The sequence below is a fragment of the Monodelphis domestica genome, chromosome 3 (genome assembly GCF_027887165.1).
Source record: "Monodelphis domestica isolate mMonDom1 chromosome 3, mMonDom1.pri, whole genome shotgun sequence".
NCBI lineage: Eukaryota > Metazoa > Chordata > Mammalia > Didelphimorphia > Didelphidae > Monodelphis > Monodelphis domestica.
The window spans coordinates 76985594-76998244 of record NC_077229.1 but is presented as its reverse complement, the minus strand read 5'-3'; the positions used below and the strand labels follow the sequence as shown (position 1 = coordinate 76998244).

At 38.4% G+C, this 12651-nt stretch overlaps 1 protein-coding gene across 8 annotated transcripts in view; it reads right to left on the bottom strand.

Annotated features, from left to right (window-relative positions):
• DOT1L (DOT1 like histone lysine methyltransferase) overlaps positions 1–12651 on the bottom strand; it is a 129446-nt gene that overhangs the window by 22355 nt on the left and 94440 nt on the right. For 6 of the 8 annotated variants that reach the window (XM_056822201.1, XM_056822199.1, XM_056822203.1 and 3 more), the window contains 6 exons: positions 11209–11334; positions 8627–9111; positions 8080–8215; positions 5973–6119; positions 4521–4653; positions 853–1475 (listed from right to left, as the gene is read on the bottom strand). In XM_056822201.1, coding sequence (XP_056678179.1) covers positions 853–1475; positions 4521–4653; positions 5973–6119; positions 8080–8215; positions 8627–9111; positions 11209–11334 — 1650 coding nt within the window. The remainder of the gene's footprint in view (positions 1–852; positions 1476–4520; positions 4654–5972; positions 6120–8079; positions 8216–8626; positions 9112–11208; positions 11335–12651) is intronic. The other 2 variants (XM_056822202.1, XM_056822205.1) reach the window with 2 other exon arrangements.

Here is a 12651-nt window from a genome sequence, read left to right as displayed (position 1 = left end):
AATCTCTCAAGGCCTCAAATGTCACATCTGAAAAATGAGAGGATAAGACAAGATGACCTCTAAGACAAGTTCCTTATAAAAACATTTTATTAGCAGGCGTGCATAAATTATTGACCTTTAGATGCTAAACAATTCAAGGAAGACTGTCACTCCTGTGTGGCAGATGAGGTCCCCATTAGCTCAAAAATTAGTACTGAGTAAGAGCCATGGCCATAGGTACCACGAAAGACATGACTGATTGTTAGTGAAAAGTCAGAATTCTGATTTCCTGACACCATCCATGTCCTGAAGTTTGTCCACTTGGAATGTCCAGGGTTCAATGTATATCCTGGGATCTGTTCCCTATAATACCACTGGTGACAAATAAAAAACAAGAACAACAACAACACACATTTCTGATTGCAAAAAAACATTCTCAGTCTTATTTATGGGTTTGTTGCTACTATTTTAGCCACAGTTTACTATTACTATTAATATTAAGCTGTTCTAGCAATTTTTGCAACTCTCAAATAGAAGTTTACTGTATGCATAGCAGCATATAATTGATGACTCATGATTATCCCCAAAGTTATCTTTCTGGTGAGTGAAACAAAAGGTATGTTGTGAAAGGTTATGACTATCCTGAATAATAATCAAGGTCAGAGCCAGAACCTTGGGAAATAGCTTTGTAATTCTACAGGCATTAAGACTAAGGAGAAAATTGGTCCCTTGTTTTCAATGGGTTAGTTCCTTTGACTATAAAAATGGGATAGAGGAGAGGATCTAAGGTATCCTTCGGCCCTTAAATTCCATGCATCTATGATCATGTCCCTTCTAACACAAATGAATCCATAAACCAATCCTTTTTCTTACCATAGAGTTGATGTTCAGAGGTGAGCCTGAAGACTGGGTAAAGAGGCCTGCCACAGATGGTAAGGGCTTACGCTTGGGAGATACTGCACAGTTTGCTCCGGGGTTCCCTGTAGAAGATCGCTTCCTCCTGCCTCTCTTCTTGCCCTCCTGTACACAAGCCTGTCCACAATCCGCGCGGATGCTGGCTGCCAGGGGGCTGTGTTTGTTGGAAGGAGACTGCTTCATGTTTCCTGTATTGGTCGAGATTGTAAAGAGGATTCTTCTCTTGACTTCATTTTCAGGATCTGAAAAGCCTGAATCTAGTGGGAGATCCCCCTTGTTACCTTCAGAGAACAATTTTGTACTATCCGAGAACTGCAAGATCCCCATCAGGCTTTGAGAAGCTCCATTGAGACGTGGGCTGGCAGCAAGTGGATGGGCTGGAGAGTTCTGGCCAGAGTTGCGGGACTGCATCATGAGTAAAGAGGGATGTTGTGGTGTAGAACTCCGGGAACCCACTGAATTAAAGAGGCTCCCTGAATTAGAGGAATCATCTAGGGCTGCCTGCTCAGCACCATGGTTAAGATGGGCTGGGCTACTGGAAAGGGTGCCATTAACTGCCAAGGAGCCAGTATAAGAAAAACCTGTTGGAGACATGGATTATCAATGGCAATATTTTGTCAAAATATACACCATTTTGAAACACACACACACACACACACACCCCCAAAGTTATAAGCAAAAATCACAAAAACCCCGTCTACCTTTTTGTTATATTATCATTAGACTAAGATATGGATTTAGAGAAGAGATTCAGATTTTTTTATTGATAAACTATTTCAATCTAACTAATTTCCTATATATCCCTGTATACTCTAATTTATGTAATTCAAAACCGTCAGAGGAGGAGTCCACACACTTAAACCAGACTACCAGAGGTCTATAATACCAAAAAAAAAAGAGATACCTTAGAGAGATAATATGGGACAAAGAAAGCCAAAACCTAGAATTTAAGCCACCTGCATAAACTCAAGAACAAATACAGATGAGAACACTGAGGCCGTAGAAGCTTACAAGATTTACCCAAAATCATTATTGGTAGTAAGCCCCAAAAGCAGGGCCAGGTCCTGACTCAAGGATAACTGTTTCCAAAGCATCATCCAATTTCAAAGGCCTTCTTCCTATCTAGCTATCACAGTCTATGCTAAATTTGGTGTATCAAACTAGTATCCTTATAGATTGAGAGACCTTACAAGAAAGTGAAACTGGACAAATGTGGCTCAAATCTATAACTTATCTAAATAAGTGATCTTGGGGAAATAAATCTCTATGTCAGGAAATGTCCAGCTAACTCTATAAGACCAAATTGTAAAAGAGGAGCTAGCCTATATATAGAAAGAAGAAATTTCCTCACAAGGAAGTTACCAATCCTAATGAAATCACAAGACAACAATCCTACAACAATGAATAAAAAGCCCTTAACACTACTTCCTGTAGAATCAGCGACCAAGGCTGATCTAAATTTTTTAAATAGTCAGTACATTCTTACTCTGGAAAACGAATCAATTGTAAGTTAAAAAAAAAAGTTAAATCTGTGAAGAGACAACCTAGGAATAGGGCAGAGAAAAATTAAAGGGATACTACTATGCTACAATATATCACATGGAATAGTCCCGATAAATTTTTGACAAATGACAATTTAGTAGCTTTACTTAAATGTGAGTAAGGATCTATTTTAATAAAGAATATTGCCGTCATTTCAGTTCAACCATTCAGTTTTGTTGTAACATCATCATGACACTTTTAGATACTTCACAATATAGGCAGTGGATCTAATTCAGTCATAAAGAGCTTTACTATTCATTGTGTGTGTGTGTGTGTGTGTGTAAGTAATATTTAAATAAAAATAGTCTGAGAGGGAGGAACTAGCAGTTGGGGAGGACTGAACAAGCTTGAGCAGCATCTGAAGAGAAGAGAGATTCTAGGAATTATCAATGAGAGAAGCACTTAAGTTGTTAAGGGCTGTCAGGGCAAAGAAACAGAGATGGGGAGCAACAGGCAAGACAAGGTTTAGAATAGCTTCTGTGGGTAATAAGACAGAACAATTAGAGAGAAATAAAGGATCTACCTTGTTGTCAAATAACTAGTCAGCAAGGTAATAGCTGGTAAATAGGTAAATAAAAGGTAGAGAGTGGGAATAATATAGAATGGGGAGTTGGTAAGAGAAGAGAATTAGCAAGTTTAGGGGGCGAGGTAGTCAAGAGCACAAGAAAGCTAATTGGAGGACTAAAACTAGAAAGAAAAGAAATGGAAATGAGAACAGCAGTCATTAAGGTCTCAGTGAGGGTCAAGAATGGGTTTGGAAAAAGTCAGGCAAAGGAAAAAATGGAGGGACCAAAAATTGCAGTCAAAAGGGATGATAGCAGAGTTTCAAAGTAGCAAAGCTGAACATTTTTAGATAACAGTAGGATCTAGGACCATGCTGGCAAACCTATGAGATGAGTGCTGGAGGGAGCTGCTCCCCTCCTCATCTCCACATGAACCTGAGGACATTTCTCACATCACCTGCTCATCTATCTGCCCAGTAGCCCAATTGGGAGCACTTTCCTCCCTCCTCTGTCTGGGTTAAAGAGGGGCCCTCACATGCACTGTGAAGGTTGCAGTTTGGGCACTCAAGTCTCTAAAAGGTTCACCATCACTGATCTAGTATATGACCATACTTAGATATGCTTAGAGGGGAAAGACTTTGAAATTTGAGGGTACAAAACATCCTTGCAGATATTCCCCTAGAATAAGGAAAGGAATTGGTGAAGAACAAGAGCCATGAAGCAGGAGCTGAATGCCAGGAGGTAGGATGACTAGAGGGATGGAGGAGCTATCCAAAACTAACTAGAATTTGGATGAGGAAGTCCTCAAAAGAAGGGTCAGTTAAGAGTTTACAGTTGAAACTGAGTACCAATATTGAGGGGGAAGAGGAAAGGGGGAAAAGGGAGAGAAGGAAGGAGGGAGAGACAGAGACAGAAAGAGACAGACAGAGAGAAAGAGACACAGAAAGCGCAAGAGAGAAGTATAGCCAGTATCAAAGAAAACAAAAAGCATACAGGAGCCAAGGCTGACAATAATAGTTTGAGACAAAAAGGTCAATAGGAAACAGTAATTTCAACAGGCAGAGTAAAAGGAGTATGCAAAAGAAAACCCTGATGACTCTTAATAAATTGGCAGGAATATTATGCCCACTTAGAAAACAATATATTTGGCAGCTGGGTAGTTCAATGGATTGAGAGTCAGGCCTAGAAACAGGAGCTCCTGCGTTCAAATGTGACCTCAGATACTTCCTAGCTGTGTGGCCCTGGGCAAGTCACTTAACCCCCCTTGCCTAGTCCTTATTACTCTTCTGCCATAGAACCAATACACAAAATTGATTCTAAGATGAAAGGGTGGGAGGGAAGGAGGAAAGGAAACAATATACTTAAATGTTTAATAGCCTTCTAGCACAAATTACAAAAGACCTAAATGCAAAGGTATTAGGGAACTATAATTCTGCCCTGGACCCAAATATGAAGATTTATTAAAAACACAGAAGAGCAATTCAGAAGTAAAGCCCCAAATCGGGTGAAGGCTTAGAAATGATAAAAGTCAAAAAGCTGCCCATTCTGAAGCAAAGGTATTAGTGGATAGAAGGACCATACCTGAGGTAGCCAAAGCAAGGGACTTGTTTCCTACAGCACTGTTCATACCATTATGGGAATTAGCACCAAACTGTTTTTCAAGTGTTGCTGAAGTAGACTCTCGATTCTGATGAACTGGACTAGGTGTGTTCCTCTGCAGAGGAAATGAACACACCTTGTAATTGAAGCCAAATAACACACACTATTAAACACCTTCTTGCATTTACAAAAAATAGTTTAAAAAATAGCATGTCACAAAAAATAAGAGTTTGACAACAGTATAAAACCAAACAGTACACATAAATCAATCCTAGCACAAAGTTGGAATTAATGACCTGGGAAATCGTGGATCTAATACTTTGCTCCAAAAAAGCCACATTTCAGGCTAGTCTTTTCCTCCCAAAATCATCCCTCAGGCAAAGTAAACAGGAAACTGTTGATTCAACAATACTATCATTAAAAAAAAGGAGATTACAGGAGTGGTTAATTTTCAATTATTATATAGGAATCTTGAAAGAATGCTCATTATCCACTAAATTATAATGGGGGGGGGGGGTACATGACACACAATAGCACTTGTCATAATCATGGGGACATGTCAATTATAAAACATAATCAAAACTTAAAACATAATATCTTAAAGACTCAAGTGATTGACATAGGCATTGAAGGAAAAAAAGATGGTCCTTGGACTATTTCCTTTATAAAAACCTAAACAACATTTATCAAATTCATAGAGGTAAAAAAGCAATAACCAGAAATTGTGTTTTTATGTCTAAAATAAGAATAATAAGAAAAGAATTCCTCTTTTTACTTTATTACTTTTTACTTTATTACTGAAAATTCAGACCTAGTCCAGGTGAACCAAGGGTCAGAAGAAACTCTTGATAACATGGAAACCAAACTTCCCCCAAAGCCAAGCTCTCTATGTAATACATTTCCAGTGATAGTGAAAGACTAAATCATAAAATACCACTATCTCTGAAAAATTCAAGTTGCAGGTTAGAGAGAGACAAGGTGAGTTTTGGGTAGCCTGAAATGCAAAGGAATTGAAAAGAAAAGAAAGGCTTTCATAAAGCAACGGGGCAGGGGGCAGCTGGGTAGCTCAGTAGATTAACAGGTAGACTTAGAGACGAGAGTTCCTAGGTTCAAATCTGGCCTCAGACATTTCCCAGCTGTGTGACCCTTGGCAAATCACTTAACCCCCATTGTCTAGCTTTTACCACTCTTCTCCCTTGGAACCAATACACACGGATAGTAAGAGTTTTAAAAAATAAATAAATAAAAGCAATGGGGCAAAGAAATATGGATGTACACCCAGCAAGATCTCTGACCTTGTAGGAAAACATATCTGAGAATCCTGCAGGATAAGGAAGCTGGGTTTGGTTGGAAGGAGTATAAAAAATCAGGACATTCTAGATTTCCTAGAAATACTCGGAACTTAGATTCAGTCTCTAACACCTCTTTACTCACCACTTTCTCCGCACGGCTAGGCAACACTACACTGGCCAATGGGATACTGACAGGAAGTTTATTGGGCTGCACTGTGCTGAGAGGAATACTGATAGGTAGGCTGGTGATTGTTTCTCCATTGCTGGCATAGGCTCTCTCTTTTAAAACCTGTAACACAAAATGATTTTTTCAAATACGGTAAAAAAGAAAAAAATCTCAAAGAATAAAATCGAATCCTAACACACTAAAACTTAAGTCTACACATTAGAAATTTGAAAGCCATAGGGCTTTATGATATAGTGTGGAGATCGGTCTGCAAGACTTTATTCCACCTTCATTTCTACCTGCTTTCAAGTTTTTGTTACTTCAAGAGAGCTTTGATTAGGTCTATAAAATATACTGTAGCTCAGTGGTTCTGAAACTTGAGATATGGTGGACACTAGGGAGGTCAATGAGGTAAGTGATTTTCATAAGATGCTTTGATTTTGAACATGGCAAATATTTATAAACATAACACACATTTGATCCAAAATTGTTTTGGATCCTCAATAACTTTTAAAGGTATAAAGGACTCATGAGATGCAAAAGTTTGAGAACCACTGCTCTAGGCATTCTGATCACTAGAGTAACAAGTCTGTAAATTAACTTAGGTAGTAGTAGTATTTTTATTAGATTAGCACTGGATAGTGATGAACTATCAATATTCCTCTATCTACTTTAATTCAGCATTTGTTTCTTTAAGGAGCATATATTGTACCAATAAGACTGAGTGTGTTAGCTCAAGTCTTAGATGGTTTATGCCTTTTGTAGCTATTCTGAATTGTAATTCCCTTTTTATTTTATTCTCATGGATCCTCATCACTAAATAGAAGTATTATCAATGCTTAATAGTTTATTTTATATCCTAGTATTTAATTTAATTCCCTCAGTGCATTTCTTTGCTCATTTCTCCCATTAGGAACTAACTTTTAAAATAGAGAAGAATACACCACATAAAGAAAGATCAGAAAAGAGCAGAGTAACAACCCATTTAACAATGAACCTGAAACACAATTGCTTAGGAAATAATTATTTGCCAAGAACTGCTAAGAAAACTAGAAATCAATCTGGAAGAAATTATACATCTTTCACATACCACAATTCATTAAGAATTTGTGTCTCTGATAAGTATCTATAATCTACGAAATATTAGCAAAAGAAATATAAATCAAAAAGCCATTCCCCAAGAAATAAATGGTCAAAAGCTATGAAGAAAACATTCTCAAGAGAATTCCATCTATAAAAGAAAGCTCCAAAATACTACACCAAGAGAAGAAATACAAATCAAAACAAGTATGAGGTTTCACCTCATTTCCAACAATTTAGCAAAGATGACAAAAAGTATGGATAATCAATGTTAGAAGGGTTGTGGAAAGATGGGCAAGCTAATATGCTACTGGCAGAACTGTGAATAGGTCCAATAACTCTGGAAAAAAATACTGGGATAATGCTAAAGTGGTTGAGTTAAAATTATCCTCTTTTCGCCAGAAATTAAATTGCTAGACACTTATTCCTGTGTAGGAGTAAAGAAATGGAAATGAAATAGATGCCCACTGACTAGGAAAAGAAAAATAAACTGGTATGGATCACTGTACCATAAGAAATGAATATGAATACATAAAATGCAAAAGTATACTAATATGGACTGAGGCAAAGCAGTAAACAAAATCAAGAAAACAATATACACAATGAAAACAATGTAAATGGAAAAAACAAGAACAAAATTAACACAACTGAAAGATGCAAAATTATAATGACGAAGCTTGGCCCTAACAAAAAGATGTGAGAAGGCACCTCCCTCATCTTCTGAGTAGGGTTGGGGATCTATGAGTATAGAACATAAAACATAAGACATTTTGGATGTATGGGTTAGTTCATTTCCCCTTCCTATGAAAATATAGGTAATGTAAAAACAAATGTCATAAACAAAATGTCATTGGGGAAAATGCAAATCAGACAGGTATGAGAGCAGCAAGGGACACTGTTCCTCCAGGAAAATGGTAACCTAGCCTCAGCAATGGAGAATGTTCTGTTCGAAGCCATGACCTATCCTGCACTGGCATCCATCCAACCTTTCAAAGATCCTCACCTTGTCACTGCTCTTCTCTCCTGCAATCTGTAAGGCCGAGGGGGAGGAAGGCCGAGTTTCCTGAGGGCTCAGCTTTAGGCCATTTGAAATACCAGGACTCTGATATGTAAGGCCATTCTCTTTTGCATGTTCAGCTCTGGAATGAAGAGGCACCAAGTTCATGTCTGGCTCAAGTGCCCCCTCCTACTTGAGGCCAATCCTGAGCCCCTTACCTGGTACTTCCCTCCCTCCCTAGACACTGCTTTGTTAGCTCCTTGTTACTTTCCCCCTGCACACTGGGTTTTACTTCACCCCAACAGACTCGAAACTCCCTTAGTTCAGGGTTTGTTTCATCTTCAAATCCCCAAGGTCTAGCACAGTGACAAGCACAGAGTAGGGAGGGGAGGGAAGTAGGGAGATTTCTGCCCAGTGATACACAGGCCTCCAAAATTCATAAAGCCTGAATCCTCTAGGCATAAATGCATACAAGGAAGACTGAATTACCATGCTTTTAATTTCCCCTCTTCCATTCTCTCTCTGGCAACCCAAAACACACATTTTTGCTCACCTGTGGTGTATTTCATTAGTTGTAGCTTTTCCATGGACTACATGATCCTGATTCAAGTGTCTCCTTAGAGCTAACTTAGCAGGGGAAAACCTGGTGTAGTCAGGTAAGGACAAACTTGACAACTTGTCTGCCTTCTGTCTGTTGTTATGAATGGGGGTGCAAGGAACTATTTCTTGGTCCAGGTGGGAGGTCAGGTACTGTGGAGTGTTTTGTTTGGAAGAAGGTCGGCTTAGCATACTATGAATCTCATAAGTGGTTGCATGGCCATTCATAGATAGTTCAGGGCTCATGCTACTGATGTGGGGCAAAGACAACTTGGAGCATTCAAGCTCCAGCTGGAACCTTGTGGGGTCAGTCTCCAGCTCTCTGCTAAAAGTGCTTTTACTTCGAAGGTGGACGGACAGGGCATCATCAGCCGGTGCGTAGGACTTCAGCTGCAGTAGCTCCTGCTGCCTTTGGCTTTTCTCAAGCTCCACAATGCTGATCTTTACAACAAAGAGGATCAAGGGAAACACAATGAAAGGTGCCGCCCAGAAGACCAGACCCCGCCCCCCCGGCCAAAGAGATATCTATATGGAAGCTTCTAGGGCAAAGTCTCCTTGGTGAGGACTCAAATAAAAGAAGATTTGACATGCTGAGCAAAAAGCATAGAGCTTAATACAGGCCATTCCCCAAATCAGAGACAAAAGGCATATGGACACTAAAAAATTACATTACTGTTTTAAAAACATGTTTCCTATGCAAATATTCTAATTCTTTCAAGTAAATTTCATTCATAAGAATTAGTGTTTATTTCAATCCTGAAATGACTAATAGTAAAAATGAATACAATTAAAAGTAATATTTGAAAAGGGGGTGGTAGGGAAGCAAGGTGGCTCTGTGGATGGAGAGCCAGGCCTAGAGACAGGAAGCCCTGGGTTCAAATCTGAAATGAAATACTTCTCTAGCTGTATGACCCTGGGCACATCCCTTACTCCCAATACTTAGTCCTTATTGCTCTTCTGCCTTGGAATCAACATACAGTATTGATTCTAAGATAAGAAGGTAACGGTTAAAAAAAAAATTCAACTGTAAGATACACCCAAAATTTCAGATAATTGAATATACTTAGTTTTATAAAAGGGCTTTCCTGACAACACCTTCAGGTAAGTTGTGCAAGTATCCCTCCCCTTTGACAAATGATAAAATTGAGGCTGAGGATACTCCAGTGGCTGGTAACAGTTTATTTTTCTATAATATTCTGAAGCTTGAAAGGTTCCTTCCATATTTGTTACTCATTTGATTCACCCCAAGGCCCAATGAGCTAGTTATTATTGTAATAACCCCTATTTTGCAGATAGAGAATCCAAATTAATTTGCCCAGGGTCAGAAAGCTAGGTAACTGTCTGATGGGTAAACATAGGTCTTCCTGTTACCAAGTACAGTGTTTTATTATCTATTATACCCCATTTACCTTTATAGATTAAGGATAGAAAGGACACATCTTCCAAATACAAATTAAACAGAATTCACATGTCAAAAGTAGATCTTGTAACATGATAAAAAAAACAACAACTTTTTAACCACATTAAAGCTAATTAAAGCCAAACCAAAGAACCCACATCACATTCAAGTTCACTAAGATTGGATCTATTTGCTTAAATGTCCCAAGGAGCCTTAATACTATTACAATGATACAAAATACCATAAAAGCCAACCCATGTGAATGAAGCTGACCAATGTATTGAATCTCTACTGCCCTGTCCACCTATTCCACATGTACCTAAAAAGGCAGAGCAACATTGAGAAGCTGGTGGGTCAAATAGATAAAGCGACTTTAAGACTGTGATGATGTTCCAAGACAAATGGGATTATGCTTTCCTGCTTTTCTTCCCAAAAATAATATCTTGAATTAGAAAAATAAGGCCAAGTAGCTAGGTATAATCCTATAATAAATGACACACCTATTAACATTAGTGATTTTTCAGAATTACTTGTTCCATAAAGTAAAACCAGGAGTACATTAAGAACTCTGAACATGTGGCATCTGCTCAAACCTGGGATGACTGAATGGAGAGAAGTAATTTTATTATAATCACAGAATGCACACAATGCCACAAAATCCCCAAATCAGATCAATTCATTTTGACACTCATATTCACTCGAAATACTGGTTCTATCTAGAAAAGTAATAATCCAGCTTCTTAACTGAGTCACATAACTATATTCAAGAATGACAGGACTCTGCTATTACCAAATGGAACCACCCAAAATTCACTATTCAGAGAAAAGCCCCTCTATGTGAAGGGAAGTTGTCCACATGACTCCATGCTGCACACATATTTAGTTGTGTCTTGATTTGCATGTCTTTTTAAAGTTTAAAACAATTAAAGGATAAAAACACTGACTTTTGGGCTCAAGGCCTGGTTCTGGTCCTCATGCACTTCTGTGATCTTGGAAACACTTGTCACACCCTCAGGACTTCCCTTTCATCCTCTAGAGGTGGTTGGACTAACTGGATAATGAGGAAGATTCCTGCCCTAACACCATGAGCTGGTATAACCATGAACAGTTTATACTGCTACCATTGTTACAATGCCTACCTGAAGCTCCAGACAGTGCTTTTGCTTCTCAGAAATTTGATTCTTCAGTGCCTGCTTCTCCTTCAGCAAATTTTCCAGTGAGAGAGTAGACCAATCCAGCTTTAGCTCTTCACACCGAGCCTTAAGCTACAGGGTTAAAGAAGAATTAGTAACTTAAGGCCTACAACAAAATTCCCTTGCATGTTTCTTCTCGATCTCTAAAATGTAAGAATATACCATAATAAACTGAAGAACATCAATAGATTTCAAGTTTTTTATAGAGAAATAAAGATTGATTTTGTTGATAACTGCCAATACTACTTTCCCCCCCATATCAAGGAAAAAAATTATGTGCAGAAATACCTATTGCTAAATAAAACTAAAATAGGCAGAGAAGCTTGAGCAAGAAAACAGTTATTTTGTTTATATGGAAACATGATTGGGGGGTTTGATTTTAAAAGGTTACTCTATTACAAAATAATATGGAAATAGGTATCAAGTGATAACACATGTAATAACCCAGTGGAATTGCTTGTCAGCTCTGGGAGTGGGGAGGGAAGAGGGAAGTGAGAGAACATGAGTTAAACCTTAAAAATTTATTAAAAATAAATATTTTTGGGGGCAGCTGGGTAGCACAGTGGATTGAGAACCAGTCCTAGAGACGGGAGGTCCTCGGTTCAAATCTGGTTTCAGCCACTTCCCAGCTGTGTGACCCTGGGCAAGTCACTTGACCCCCATTGCCTAGCCCTTGCCACTCTTCTGCCTTGGAGCCAATATACAATATTGACTCCAAGACGGAAGGTAAGGGTTTTAAAAAAAAAAATAAAAAAAAAATAAATATTTTTTTGAAGTAAAAAAAAGTTACGCACAACGAACTCAAGTCATTACTTTTGTTGACTGGTGATTGGGATGTAAGAAAAATGTGGGGAATGCAAAGAGATATATTGGCAGCTTGTAATAAAAACTATAAACCAGCACAGATAGGTTCATCAAAAGAAAAATAACATGCCAAATTAATGACAGAATAAGTTACTGAACTTGTAGCTATGCCAAAGTATTTAATGGGTGGTAGGTCAAGCCTCTGGATTGTTCTTTCCTAGTTGTTTCTTGTGCAGGTACTAATACAATTAAAGAGGGAGCAATATTGAGACCACTTTAAAATGATCAGTCCCTCACTAAAATATACCTCTAACTGTGACAGAGAGATAGGAGAATAAAAACAAGGATGAGAGTTTAAGGCCTGTGAAAATCATAACTTTTCCTCAGAGCTGACACACACCTATTAGCAAACACTTATAGATACCAAAATGCAGTTACACCCAACATTGGAGATGCTATGTGCTGTGTAAGTAAAAGTGGACAAGTCACTATATCCTAGAAAATATACTGGCCACTTTTGATCCATCAAATCCACCAATGATTTTATATACTAATCTCAAGGAGGAAAAAAAAGGTTACACGAAT